Genomic DNA, 15,299 nt, shown 5'->3' on the forward strand with positions numbered 1-15,299 from the left:
CTTCTTGAGCTCCTTGCTATCAGATCCCCCTCACTCCCCCACCTCCCCCGCTGCACCTGCCCCCCAGGAGTCCTTATTCCAGTTGCTTCCATTGATTCACCTACCTTGGGTTTCATAAACCGGAAATCATAAGAGTCAAGAAGGTTACCGACAATGACAAAATACAACAGAGATAAACCCTGAAAACAGAAAATATTAAAAACCAGATCAAGCCCAAAGTGTATCAGAAGTGAAATAAAGTGACAAGGTTTAAATCATTCAAGTCTGACTTATCATTTTAATCTACTATAGTCGTCTCTCCACTACTCTCTGCCTGATAACCAGGTTATTCATTCCCATCCCTCCATTATGATTAGCGGGAAATCACCAGGGGCCTGTTCCTTGTGTCAATCACTAATGTTTTGATATGTGATGCCATCAGCCTAAATAAAGGAAGCCGAAAGAAACTGCTTCTCATACCGAGAAATCCGGAAAGAAAAAGTTCAACAAGCCCCTTTCTGCAATAATATTTTGTGGAATAAAGGGGAAGAGCCAGGAGCAGCCCTTACCTCTGCAGCCTTCACACAAAGACAAGCAAGAAAGCTCACTCTGCTCCTCCCAACCACGACGAACCGATGGTCTCGCGTCAAATTTTGGAAGAAACACATGAGCCCTTTAAGGGAGACGTCGGACAGTACAAGATATGACAAAATAATAATTTGTAAATTATCAAGGGGTCATGAGGGAGGAGGGAGCGGGGAGGGAGGGGGGAAATGAGGACCTGATGCCAGGGGCTTGGGTGGAGAGCGGATGTTTTGAGAATGATGAGGGCAACGAATGTACAAATGTGCTTTACACAATTGATGTATGTATAGATTGTGATAAGAGTTGCGTGAGCCCCCAATAAAATGATTTTTTTAAATACATGTTTGAGGGACTCTCGACCTTATCAATATAGTGCTTTCAGTGTGTTACATGTACAGTTTTTTGTAATGATACCCTTTGGGGTTTATTCTGATCACACTTATTGAAATATCTTCTGACTATAATAGCAATCATTTGTGTGACAGTTCCGAGGAGACCTTCAAAGACAGATTATGTCTCTGCAGGATCCCTGGAGCACTCCCAGTGCTGTGCTGTTTGGCCCCGTGCACTTGTGAAGGGCCCCTGGCCCTTACACAGACAGCAATTCATTGTGCTGACAACAGCATTACGCTCACTCAAAATACAGAAAATATCATTTCACGTATGTTTTGGTCCGTCCGAAAGCTTCATATTCGAGTACTTAGGCAATATTCCAACATTAATCAATGTTCATGTCGTTAGCATCATGGTTTCAAGGAGCTTAAGCTGCTTAGCCAAAAGATTACAGGCAGGGATTCCCCCAGACACATTTCCAGGGCTTCATTTTCCCGAGGACTGTGTGGCTCCTTGTATTTTGTTTCACTAATCCTTACACACATCCTGGACAACCGAGAAATCCAAGGCCCAAAGTCCTGGATGTATTTCTCACGAGTTGTCACAAGTTAACAGCAGAGTTCAAAACTACTTCTGCTTGTTCCTCTCCCAGCAAGCTGTGTCAACTGAGGTTTTCGGTGCAGACAGAATTCAGTGCCAGAAAGGAAACGGAGCCACCCAAGGGTGCTACTTCCATTCGGAAGCCAGATACTATTAATCTTAATAATGAACCTAATACATCTTACTTACTACACACCACGCACTGTGCTAAGTGCGTTCTACACATAGCTTTATCTAAACCTCAAGCAATCCTCTGGGTATGTGTGAGGATAATCACATCGACACACCAAAAAATGGCAAACTCACTGCCATCTAGTCAGTGCTGAAGCATAGCAGCCCCTGTGGCTTTCCAAGACTGTAACTGTTTGCGGGAATAGAAGCCCAGGTTTTCTCTGGTGGAGCTTCTGGGGAGTTTGAACACCCCACCTTGCAGTTAGCAGCCCAATGCGGAACCACTACACCTGGGGCACCACAGAGAAGGTAAAAACAATATCAAACAGCTAGTCTGGTAAGTAAAGAAGAATTAAGAGAGGAAAAAAGAAAAACAGAAAAGGAACACTATTGGTTTAGAGAGGGTTCTCTAGAGAAGCAAAACCAGGACACTTATGATTTTAGATAGATAGATGATTGATTGATAGATAGATAGATAGATAGATAGATAGATAGATAGATACAACACAAAGAAATAAACAGTTAATTAGTCCACAGAGCAGTACAAATGGCTCAGTTCAACTCACTTCCCTGAGACAGTTAATACATTGGAAGTCCTTCAACTCACAAGGGCTGCTGGGTGCAAGTCAAAGAAGCAGACAGCTAAATCTTCTCTAGAGCAATACAGGCAGTCCAGCCACAGGCAGCCAACAGCAGGGCAGGTCACCAGCAGTCAGCCAGATGACAGGGTCCCATCGTCCCCAGCTCAAGTGATGTATACACCAGCAATGTGGTGAAGCAGGTCTCAAAGGAAACTCAAACTACAGTGATACTTTCCACGGGTTGGATGTCCCACAGGTAGTGTAGCTCGTAAATTGAGGCAGAGAAGTAACTAAGGCAGCCGCACACTTATGCAATCATCTGAGGGCAAGAGACAGAAAGGCGAAGCTCGCCCGAGCCATTTATCTCTTTGCCCTTCAATTAAACTGTAATCGTATTAATCCCATATGTGTTTATTGGCCAGGTTGGCACAATAAGCCTACCTATCACAACTGTTGAACACTACAAACAATAAAAACCAAATTTTAAAACCCAAGGATACATTTTTTTATAACACACATGATAAAAGATACTGTTCCATGATGTTAAAGAGATCTCATAATTCAATGAAAGTCAACTCCAATTCAAGAGGACAAAAAGCAAAAATTCACAGAACAAATACAAATAGGGAAAAAATAAAAAACCAGTAATCAATAAAATTAAATTAAAAACAAGGCTGGCAATCTAAGTGAACCGTCAACTAAGTTCATATTGAATGAGCACACCAGCCTGTGTGATCCAAAGATAACAAAATCCAAACAGGGTGAAGGGAAAAGTATCAGAGCTTAAAATGTGGACGCCCAATTTGTAGAAGGCTCTGGGGGACAGTGGGAGCCCCAAACCCATCTGCAGGCTCTCTAGTCGGATCAAGTCTGGCAGATCCCCTCTAGCCACAGGCGAGGGACTCGAACAGCTCTACTGTCAGACAGCGATTATGGCAAACTTGATGATGGCAAATCAAACCATGGTATAATATGATACTGGGCCAGTTGACCTCCTTCTTGACCCAACCTGAATTTGCTCTAGGCTCAAATATTTCTCGCTTGTTCCATGACAGAAATTTCTTCTCTGGCTTTTTAAATATTGACGGTGGTGTTTTCTTTCTTACTCTTTATTTTTATCTTTATATTGCTTTCATTTTCTTCTTGACATTTTGTGTTTTATTATTTTTTGTTGGGTTTCCCAGTTTGTGAAGTCCAGAAAGAGTGGATGCATAGAGAAAATAACGGATGCGATGGTTTATCAGGGATGGGGGTGGGGGTGTTAATTGGGGAGGGGAAAGGGATTTAGGGGGCATTAGAACTGATTGCAATGATGTACACACAATTCTTTTTAAAAGCAATTTAACTATGGAAGAGTATGACATGTGAATTCCGTCTCAAGAAAACTACTAAAGAGAAAAAGGAAAAAAAAAAAACCAAACTTAACCAATGGTTACCATGGGTGAAGAAGGCACAGTTGTTGCTTAGAGGGCAAGGAGTTTATGTTAATGATGGTGGACTAGTTTGGAAAAGATATCAATAATGACTGCACAACATGAAGAAGTTGTTGAATATTGAAGAATGCTTTATTGTGTATATTTTTGTCACAATTAAAAAAATAATTATGTGAATAATAATGAGTACAAGGGGGAAATGTTCTAAAATTGATTGTGGTGATAATTTAACAACTCTTCTTGGTATGATTTAAATTCATGAGTTATATAACATGTGGATTAAGGGCCAATTAAATGATTAAAATAAATAAAACCAGTTCAAATAAATGTGCCTAAACCAATCATGGCATCCCTAGTCTCTTTTCTAGTGACTGCTCTAGAGGTGGGCATGAAGCCTTGATCTGACCAAGAAGGCATCAATAAACTTTGCTGAGAGATTGTAAAGAAATTGTTCCTTCAGCAGGAAGGAAAAACTACATGCAGAGCAAACTCCTTTCCATTTCTTGTAGTTTTCTCTTTCTGCTTCCAGACATTATCTGCTGAGAATGTGACTCTTGGATCTCCGGCAGCTGTCTTGTGAACATGAAGAGAGTCATTGCCTACATACCAGGAAAGGAAGGGCAGAGAGACAGTAAATGCCCAGGTCTTCAATAGGACTCATTTCTTGGGGCAAACGATTAAGTGCCCAACTACTAACCAACATGCTGGCAGTTTAAACACACTTAGAGGGACCAGGAAAGGCAGGTCTATTGATCTGTTTCCAGAAGATCACAGCCCTAAAGATCCTGTGAACAGTTCTAAAGGTTCCTTTGAGTTGGAACAGACTTGACAGCAACTGACGTGACAGTTTGGTGACAAGTACCCCCAAACTCTCTATCTCCAAGCACCTCATAAATGAATAGTATCTTTATGGGTTAGGCCACTGCCGTTGAATATCCTCAAAAAATATTTGGCGACTTGGCTAGGCCATTATTCTCAGTGTTTTGGCAGTGATGTGATGATGTAATCTGGCAGTTATGTAATGATGTGATCATCCTCCATGATGTGATCTGATGTAATGGTCCTCCGTGTGTGATGTGTTGTAAACCCTAACCTCTATGTTTTAATGAAGCTAGGTTCAAAAACCAAAAAAACCCAACTCACTGCCATCAACTCAATGTCGACTCACTGTGAGCCTCCAAGACAGGGTAGAACTGCCCCCTGTGAGCTAACAAAACTGTAACTATTTACAAGAATAGACAGCCTCACCGTTCTCCTTCCGAGTGGCTCATGGTTTTGGATGGCTGATCTTGCAGTTAACAGCCCGAGTAACAGCTACAATACCAGGGCTTCTGAAGCAGGATCAGGTTATGTTAAAGAGGAACGGGTTATGTGTGAGATGTTAATCAGACAAGATTAGGGTAGGGTACAACACCCTTATTCAAGCCCCAGCCCTAATCCCATGACAGGGGTGTTTCCCTGAGGTGTCGTCTATATCACCATCTATTTTACAAGTGATTAAAGGAGAGAAAGTGAGCAGGAAGAGAGGTACTGGATGACTACCAAGGAACAAGAGCCTGGGATGGAGCATGTTTTTTTTAACCTGGGGTTCCTGTGCTGAGAACCTCCTAGACCAGAGGTCAGTAAACTTACATCTTGTGAGCTATATGTGTACAGCTCTTTCAGTACATCCACGTGGCTCTCAAAGTGGGTAAAGGATATTATTCAGATGATGTTGATTTCAATTGTTTGTAAAAATTTACTTATGGCCCTTGGATAATTTTTAAATTGTCATGAGGGACAGGATTGGCTCTCCCATCTCAAAAGTTTGCCGGCCGCTGTTGCAGACGAAGAAGAGATGGACTCCGTGTCTACGGAGAGCTCCACAAACACCTAGGCCGCAGATGCTGGAAGGAGAGGACACAGAGAGAAAGCCTGCCCCTACCGCCAGTGCGCTGAATTTGGACTTTAGCCCCTAAAGTGGGAGAGAATACTAATTAGATTTACAGAGATAAAAAGCCTAATATTATCTGCACTTGCAAAAGAGACGTTAAACAAGCTCTTAGACATTGTTAGTGGATGTTTACAAATTGACATGCCCTTTCTGGAAGTCTATTTATTAATCAAATGCATCGACATCTTAAATGTGTACTCTTGACACAGTGGTCACACGTGTAGGGATTGTGCAAAGGTAACAGATGCAGTAATGTTCATCAAAATCTTACTTATAATTAGGGGGAAAATAGAGGCAACCATGGCCTATCAATATAAAATCAGTTCCATAATTAGGATACATCTATACTATAAAACTCTAACACAGCCATTAAAAATTATATGAATGTATAGTTATGGACATAAAAAGATGCCCACAAAATATTAAGGAAAACATCACAAAAGTAAGCATGTCTTAGATTATTTACTCATCAGGCATTCCATGGAAGAAAAACGTGGCAATCGCCTTCCACAAGGTTGCAACCTTAGAAACTCTACCGGGCAGTTCTACTCTGTCTAGTAGGGTCACTGTGGGTCAGAATTAGCCCAGTAGTAAACAACTTTGTTTGGGTTTATCGTATTCCTTGATTTGAACACACTGATGTATGTTCATGTTTCCTGTGTAGTACTTATATCTGGAGAGTTCTGATGAAACAGTGAGTGTTTATCTGCTGGCCAGAAGGCCAGTGGTTCTAACCCACCAGCTGTCTTGCAGAAAAAAAAAATGTGACTGTGATTCCAGGAAGAGGGCAGCCTGGGACACCCCGTGGGGCAGGTCTCTCTGTCCTGTAGGGTTCCTATGTGATCAACTGGGTTTAATTCTGATCAGAGTCCAGTGATGATTTTTCTCCAGCTGCAAAAATAAGACTAAAAAGCCCGTTAGGGAAATAATTATAGTAAATGTCTGAGAAAACCTTAAGAGGAAAAAAAAGGAGGGAATATATTAAGAAAAATCTTATCAGACATCAGAACCATATAATACTGGCATAGAAATAAAGACAAGAACAATGACAGAAATTATCCAAAAACAGCAAAGCGGTGTTATTAGGTTTTTTAATGGTTCAGATAAAGCTGGCTAGCCATTTAGAAGAAAACAATGCACACTATATAAAACGTAAGTTCCAGACAGTAAAAGAGTAAAGGCCTAAATGAAAAACAGAGTGAAAAAAAATGCTATCCAGGAGGATAATGTTTGCAATACGTATGACAAGGGATTAGCTTTTCTAATTCACAAAAACGATTTACGACCTGATAAGAAAAAGATCGAGCACTCAATTAAAATGGCAAAGAATATGAATAGGTAATCTGCCAAAGAGGAAATGCAAATCACCAAGAAACATGTGAAAATATATTCGCTTAGCCATATTCAGAAAATTTCAACAATGTGGTCCTATTTTTCACCTTTTAGACAGAAAAATATTCCAAAATAAGTGCCAACATTCCGTGAACATGAAAAGTCTGGGAAATGAGTGCTCCCCTACGCTGTTGGTGGGAATGTGACTTGCTAAAAACCTTCTTAAAATAATCTGACAAGATCCATGAAAACTTAAAATACAAACAATGAAAAAAAATTTAAAGAGTTTACCAAAATTAAAAGCCTCAGCTCTTTGAGAGACACTTAAGAAAATCAAAAGACTAGTCACAGACTGGAGGAATACAAAGGACTCGCAAAGCACGTATCTGATTTTAAAAAGACTTGTATATCAGGATATATACAGAATTCTCAAAAACAAAATTTGTTAAATTTCAGAACAGACAATTGAGTTGACCAGACACTAAGAAGAGAGAGATGGGAAGTGAGACATGAAGAGATGTTCGACATCACTAGTCATAAAGAAAAAAATACATAAACGGCAATGAAATACCACTGGACAGCCACCATGACAGCTAAAATTGAAAAGGCAGACAATACCACGTGCTGACAAGAACACAGAGAAACTACACAGAACCCTGCAGTGGAAATGCAGGATGATCCAGCTGCTGGAAAAAATAGTCAGGCGGTTTTTTATAAAGTTAAACTGACACCATAAAACACAGCAATTCCAATGTTATGTATCTACCCAGAAAAATATTTTTTCAACACAAAGATCTAAAATCAAAATGTCAAGCTGATTTATTCATAATTTCCCCCAAATAAAAACAAACCAAATGCCTATGGATAAACAAATTGTGGAATACACTTTCCTATAATGCAAAACCACTGCTCTCGTGTCTATTCCAGCTCAACGTGATTGTAGGGGTTTCTGAGGCATCGGCCTTTACAGGCATAGCTTTCTCCTGCAGCGCAGTTGGTGGGATTAAACCGCTGACCTTGTAGCTAGCAGTCCAACGGTCACCTGATAGCATCACCAGGATTCCCTCTATAACGGACTAGTAATCACAATAAAAAAGAGTAAAATGTACATGCTGATATATACAGCAAGGCGGATGAATCTCAAAAGTGTTATGCCAGCTTGTGTGATCATGAGGTGTCGACTGGACCAGGCATCAGAAGTTCAAAAATAAACCACCTCATCAAGGTGAAGGAAAAGGGTCAAACTGGACATTCCCACACAGAGGGGCCGCACAGAAGAGAAGATATATCTGGGGGAGAGGGGGAGTTTAGCACAGATGAAACACCCAGCATTCCTCTAGTTCGTTATTCCTTCCTCCCTCCACTATTAAGATCTGTCCTGCCTCGAAAATCCTGCTAGACTGGTATACAAAAATCAGTACAGATAAGAGATTTCAAAAAGCAGAATTCAGGATAGACAGACCCCTCAGAAACAGTAGTGAGAGTAATGATTCCAGGAGGGTAAGGGAAAAGGGGAAGGAGGAACAGATAGCAATGATGGCGGAATAAGGCCCCTCAAAGAGGACGAACACCAGTATAGATGTTGGCATAGAACGGGTGATGTAAGATATGCATAAATAATAATAATAACAATACATAATCTATTAAGGGTTGAGAAGGGCGGCAGGGTGGGAGGAGGGAATAAAGAGGAGGTAATAACAGACTCAAGAAGAAAGATAATGCTTTGAAATTATTGATGGTAACATTTGTACATGCCTGCTTGATATAAAATATGTAAGAGACTCCAATAAAATGATTTATTAATTTTTTTAAAGCGCTATGCCAAGTAAAAGAAGTCAGATACACATGACAACTTTGTGATTCCATTTATATGGCATTCTGGAGAAGACTGAACTTTGGCAACAGCTAACAGATGACAGGCAACTGAGGATGAAGGTGGGGAGAAGAGATGGACAGCAAAGCTGCACTAGAAGGTGGATTGCTGGCAGCAGAGACAGGCTGTAACTATATTTATTTATCAAAGTCATTTTGATACGTGAAAATTGTATCTCAATTAACCAGGCTTTATAAAGTTTAAAAATAAGTATGCTTTTTCATACAGACATCCAAACTTTGAGAAATCTATTCAATAAAAATAAGGGTCTCCATATTTAATTTTCCCTCTTTAATATTTTCTGCATTCTTTTCCATTAAGGTTTTTCCGTTTTGCTTTGTTATTTTTGTTATTGTTTTCTTTTTTTAATGTCTTTCTGCATATGAAATCCAAGACAGGTAAATTTAAAGAGACCGTGACTGTATTAATGGTTCATTGGGGGTTGGCAGGGAAGCGCGGAGGAAATGGGGAGCGAACAACAATGAGGACAAGGAAGAAGAAAATGTTCTAAAATTGACTGTGGTGACGATTGCACAACTCTTCCTCATATGATTGAACTGTTGACTTGTCTAGTTAATGAATTTTATGCCAATAACGCCGTTCAAAAAATTAAGGTCTCAATAAACATGAAAATGTATACATTTTATTTAACTTGGTTTGTAGTGACTAATTGTGCAAAAATACATATATTTTAAATAGTAGGAATGCATATTAATAAAGAAAGCTTAGATAACTGGTTACTTTAATACTACATAATATTATCTAAATAATTTAAAAGAATGAGTTTTAGCTACATAGATTGATCTAGAAAGCTATCTGTAACATACCATTAAGTGATAAGGCAGGGTGGACAGCTTATCATAGAACACTGTCTATCTTTAAATCATTTTTAAACTGGTAACAATTTTTATATTGTTATGTATGATAGGGTACCCAAAAAATGAATTTTTTTTCAAAGTGGTGTATTTAAATTTTTTTTTTACAAAACTACTATATCACCTTCAAAGTACTCTCTATTACACTAAATACATTTGTCAAATCTTCTATTCCATTCTTGGAGACATTTTTCAAACTCATCTCTTTGGATGGCTGACAGCACCGCCCCCATCAAATCACTGTCCTTTCATGTTCCTCTTTTTTTAGAAACAAAAAGAAGTCATACAGAGCGAGGTCAGAGGAGTCAGGTGGATGGGACAAGAGAGGAATGCTGTTTTTCCCAAAAACTGGTGCACTGAGAGGGCTGCATAAGCAGGTGCATTGTTGTAGTGGCAAAAACAGGTCCTCGTCTGCCCCAAATCAGACCTTTATTGCTGCACACTCTTCTGTAATCTCTTCAGAGCCTCTAAATAGAAAGCCTGATAACAGTCTGACCTGGTGGAACAAACCACAAATGCACTAGGAGTCAACATGTCCATCCATTTGGGAAGTAGACAGATGTCCAGAGCGAGGCTTTTCATCAATCAACATTTCACCTTTTTTGAAATGAGAAAACCGCTTATCCACTTGAATTTTTCCCATAGCGCTATCCGTGTAAGCTGTGTTCAACATCACACCAGTTTCTGTGACATTTTTCCTGAGCAGGAAACAAAATTTCACAGCCACACACTGTTCTCTTAAATTGGCCATCACAAAAAAAAAAAAACGTGGTTCAAGTGAAATTGATTTTACAAAAGAGTTCACAGTGACCAGAGAGAACCTTCCCAGGTGATGCCACAGGGTGCACTAACTCAGAGTGAGTTGTTCAATGCTTGCCTAGCGGGAAAAATGCATACTATGAAAGCTCTGCCCGGCGGAGTTTTATGTTGTTGTTTTGGGGGTTTGGGGGGTGGTTTGGTGGGGGCACCCCCACCTGTATATAAACTATTTCTAAATCTATAGAAAGTTACACACCAAATACTGATTACCTTTTAAAGGCAGCAATGGAAGGGGTCAGGGGAAAAAAACGTGATTATTTATTTCTGTATCATTTTAACTAGTTAAACTAAACATTCATTACTTTTACAATTGCAAAGCATCTAATAGTTTTGAAAATCTATGCTCCAAAATGCATATGCCAGGTTCTCAATTTTAATGACTTAAAAATAAAAATCTATCAACAAAATAATTTCAATTTTAAACTCTGTATACATAGTATGCCTATATGCTTAAACGTGTAAATGTAATTTATATATACAGTAAAATCTATGAAAGCTGTTATCTGTAAGGCAGAAACCTAGCAAAACCAAACGAACAAAAACCTGAAGTGTTTTCCATTCAAAGAAAGTAGGAAGACTGCAACCTGTTAAAGGTGGAAAACCTGTGAGGCATGGAAAAAAGCAAGGCAGTCCTGTCTAGTTTGGCTTTCAGAGGTTTCACTCTGATCCCAAACCCATTGCCGTTAAATCCATCTTGATTCATAGCGGCTCTCTATAGGGTATCCGAGGCTGTAAATCTTGACTGAAGCACATAATGCCTGCTTCCTGCTGCTGAGTGGCTGGTGGGATTCACTTACCTGGCAGCACCACCAGGGCTCCACTGTAAGTGGATACAGATTTTAAATGATCTATTTGTAGATGGAACCAAATGATAATGGTCATCACCTGAGTAATGGGGTCACTGGTGGGTTTTCCTTCCTTTTTTATCGTTTTCTAATGTGTCTTCAGAAATGTGTGTAACTTTTCTTACTGAAGAAAAGAGTATTCAATACAAACATTGTGAAAGCTGCAATGATCACAAGCTAACCTTGAGCGACCTTTCCCAAGACTTTTAAAAAGATCAGGAATATCCGATATAGAATTTTAGCTGGAAAAGTAGGGTACATGCCGTCTACGTCTGATTCTGTGTGAGATACATGAAAAAATATATCTCTAAATTGGTTAGCTCTAAGTCAAGAGAATTTACTAATTTTCTTCCATGAGCATGCATTGCTTTTACTGTTGTGGAGGGAAGTTAATTTTAAAAGACTGACACTTCTTCAGATAAATTCCATGATATCTGTACTTTGGGTGAATTTTTTCCTATGGCCATAAAAAGGACAGTAATGACCAACTGTCTTGTGAAACCAGTCACACGGTGACAATTCTGCTCTTGTAATACTCGGCGGAGGACAGTTTGGAAACCGGTGCCAATGGCATTCAGATGGGAGCCAGTTGGTGTGGACGAAGTGAGTCAGGATCCACTGGAGCCTGGCCTGGTGGCAGGAAGCAACTGACCTAGAAATAGCTTCAGAGAAACTGGTGGACTTTGTGTCCAACAGCACAGTGACAACACACAACAGTGATGCAAAATAAGTTCTCGATTAATGGTTATTGAAAAAGCTATTTCGATTATCTACTCCCCAAACCAGGCTGGAAAGGATCAGCAACAAATAGGTTCGTTCATCACAGTAGCTCCTTCTTCTAACCCCTAATAAAGAGTGTTTTGCCGCTCTAAATAAAGAACTTGGAAATTCATTTCTTACTTCACCAGTCTTTTAGACTAAGTCTTTGATTTTGATCCAGGAATCTCAAAGCCAGAACTGCCTCCATGAATTAAGAGGTTACATATATGTGCACACAGCTTCAAACACACATGGAAAGACCCCATCCCATGTGCTTCCAGGGTTACAATGCTGATTAAGGCGAGCACCTGAAGAAATTAGTCAATACAGAGATTACATTTATCAGTTACTGGACAAAGTGTAACTTTCTTCATGGGATGGGGTAATCTAAAAGGATTTTATATTGACAAGTATCCCCAGAAAGTATGGAATCCCGAGTTTAGAACAGATGTGACACAAGCCATAGCCCTCTAGAAGGACCTTCTATGGTAATAGAGTCCCCATGAACCCATGTTAGCCAACAGGCAAATAGGTCACATGCCCTTGCATTTCAGGGGAATTTTTATATTTAAAAAATGTTAAATGTTATTTTACTTTGTTTGATTAACTTGGAAGTGAATGCTGGAGGGGAGGGGCATGGGGTTAGGACCTGATATTAGAGTCTCTTATCTGTGAGCTTCAGTTGTGTTATGTATCCAGTTGTGCCCACCTACATTCAGGCTGAGAGACAAATGTACTTCTCTTCCCCTAAAAGCAGAAGGTTCACGAAGCAGCTGTTTCCTTGTCCCCTGACACCAGTGTAAAATGTGGGGCTACTATGTAAAGAGGTCTTAAAGATGGCTGTGGATGAACTAAGAGAGAGCTTGGCAAAGGGAAGATTTGAGGCTGATCCAAGCATCTGGGCTAGAAGGGAAGAAAGCAGAGTTTTAAAGAAATGGTTTATACAAAGAAGCTTATCACAAATTCCCTGAGAGAAAAGGAGGAAGGAAAATGGGTAAAAGAGAGAAGCAGGTGGATCTCACAGTATCTTGAAAGCGAGTGAGTGGTCTCTCTTTGAGAAGCCACAGAACACACATAGTACATTTTGAGGCTGGAATGTAATTGATTCCAACCACTCATGAAAAAAATAAGTTTGATATAGAATTCAAAGAAACAGGTGTTAGAAGAAATCACTTTTAACTTCTACCAAGTTGCCAAGTTAGCGGCACAGACAATTGTTAAATAACAGTACAAATGAAGATTATTTTAGGTTGGAATAGGTGAGAAAAATGTTACAGAAGAAGAATTAAGAGAATAAAATAGGGAGATTTGCTTGGTTGGCTACTGTAGTCTTAAAAGTTATCCAGAACTAGTCCCCTGTGCATTATGGTTTAAGGAAATGAAACGTTTTCATTCCGCTAATCTGAGCCCTTTCATTCGATTAATCTTAGAATGGGCCATAACAAGGAAGTGCCAAACTCCTTTGCTTGATCCATTTTCCACACTAACACAGTAAAGCCAGCCCATTGGAATTCCAGCCAATCTGGAGCTTCCAATGACCGGAGAAAGAGGTGAAAACCCAGAAGTGGAGCCAGTGGTGTGACAAGAGTCCTTATAAGGGAATATCAGAAAGTGTTGAGCAATGGCAGGCATTCATAATACCTGCATCCCAGGCTCCACCTGTACACAGAGGGTGGACCTGGTGACTTCCCAGCATGAAGACTGTTTTCAAAAAACTTGACCTCGTTTCCAGATTATTCACTCTGCTCTAAATGCGATCCAGAATGCTGCCCAAATGAGTGTTTCTTGCCCTCCAGAGTTTATCTTCTAAGTAAGATCCTTAAAAAGGTGCTACCGGATCCAGCTCCCGGACCTGGAATCAGGCCACAGCCTCCTGAGCCGCGCCCTCCGCTCCCCTCCGCCTGCCGACCATGGACCCCCGCAAAGTGAGCGAGCTGCGGGCCTTCGTGAAAATGTGTAAGCAGGACCCAAGCATTCTGCACACCGAGGAGATGCGCTTCCTGAGGGAGTGGGTGGAGAGCATGGGTGGTAAGATACCACCTGCTACTCATAAAGCCAAATCAGAAGAAAACATCAAGGAAGAAAAAACAGATAATACGAAGACAGAGGAAAACATAAAGGCAGATGAACCATCGAGTGAGGAGAGTGACCTAGAAATTGACAATGAAGGTGTGATTGAACCAGATACAGATGCCCCTCAAGAAATGGGAGATGAAGCTGTAGAGATAACTGAAGAGATGATGGATCAGGCAAATGACAAGAAAGTGGCTGCCATTGATGCCCTAAATGATGGTGAACTACAGAAAGCTATTGATCTATTTACTGATGCCATCAAACTGAATCCTCGCCTGGCCATTCTTTATGCCAAGAGAGCCAGTGTCTTCGTCAAATTACAGAAGCCAAATGCTGCCATCCGAGACTGTGACAGAGCCATTGAAATTAATCCTGATTCAGCTCAGCTTTACAAATGGAGAGGGAAGGCACACAGACTTTTGGGCCATTGGGAAGAAGCTGCTCATGACCTTGCCCTTGCTTGCAAACTGGACTATGATGAAGACGCTAGTGGAATGCTGAAAGAAGTTCAGCCGAGGGCCCAGAAAATTGCAGAACATCGGAGAAAGTATGAGCGAAAACGTGAAGAGCGAGAGATCAAAGAAAGAATAGAAAGAGTTAAGAAAGCCCGGGAAGAACATGAACGAGCCCAGAGGGAGGAAGAAGCTAGATGACAATCAGGAGCGCAACATGGCTCCTTTCCGGGGGGCTTTCCTGGGGGTATGCCTGGTAATTTTCCTGGAGGAATGCCTGGAATGGGAGCGGGTATGGCTGGAATGGCAGGAATGCCTGGGTTCAATGAGATTCTTAGTGATCCAGAGGTTCTTGCTGCCATGCAGGATCCAGAAGTTCTGGTGGCATTCCAGGATGTGGCCAAGAACCCAGCAAATATGTCAAAATACCAGAGTAACCCTAAGATTATGAATATCATCAGTAAATTGTCAGCCAAATTTGGAGGTCAAGCATAATACTATTTGACAAATAAAGCCCTTGCGGAAGGAAAAGCAAAAAAAAAGGTGCTACCTTGGATGACTGTATTTTAATTTTTAATATTCTGTATTTCATTTGATTGCAGTATAAAGATCTTCCACAAAAGCTCAATTTATAGCTAAGAAAGAAAGGAAGGAGG

The 15,299-nt window shown here is 40.4% G+C and overlaps 2 protein-coding genes across 2 annotated transcripts in view; one reads left to right on the plus strand and one right to left on the minus strand.

Annotated features, from left to right (window-relative positions):
* Nucleotides 1-15,299, minus strand: part of HPSE2 (heparanase 2 (inactive)) — a 687,528-nt gene that overhangs the window by 610,524 nt on the left and 61,705 nt on the right. The window lies entirely within an intron of this gene.
* LOC142429214 (hsc70-interacting protein-like) lies at nt 13,961-15,172 on the plus strand. Its single transcript, XM_075534269.1, has one exon. The coding sequence runs from the start codon at nt 14,029-14,031 to the stop codon at nt 14,842-14,844; it is 816 nt and encodes a 271-aa protein (XP_075390384.1). The 5' UTR covers nt 13,961-14,028; the 3' UTR covers nt 14,845-15,172.

Source organism: Tenrec ecaudatus, chromosome 16 (genome assembly GCF_050624435.1).
Source record: "Tenrec ecaudatus isolate mTenEca1 chromosome 16, mTenEca1.hap1, whole genome shotgun sequence".
Taxonomy (NCBI): domain Eukaryota; kingdom Metazoa; phylum Chordata; class Mammalia; order Afrosoricida; family Tenrecidae; genus Tenrec; species Tenrec ecaudatus.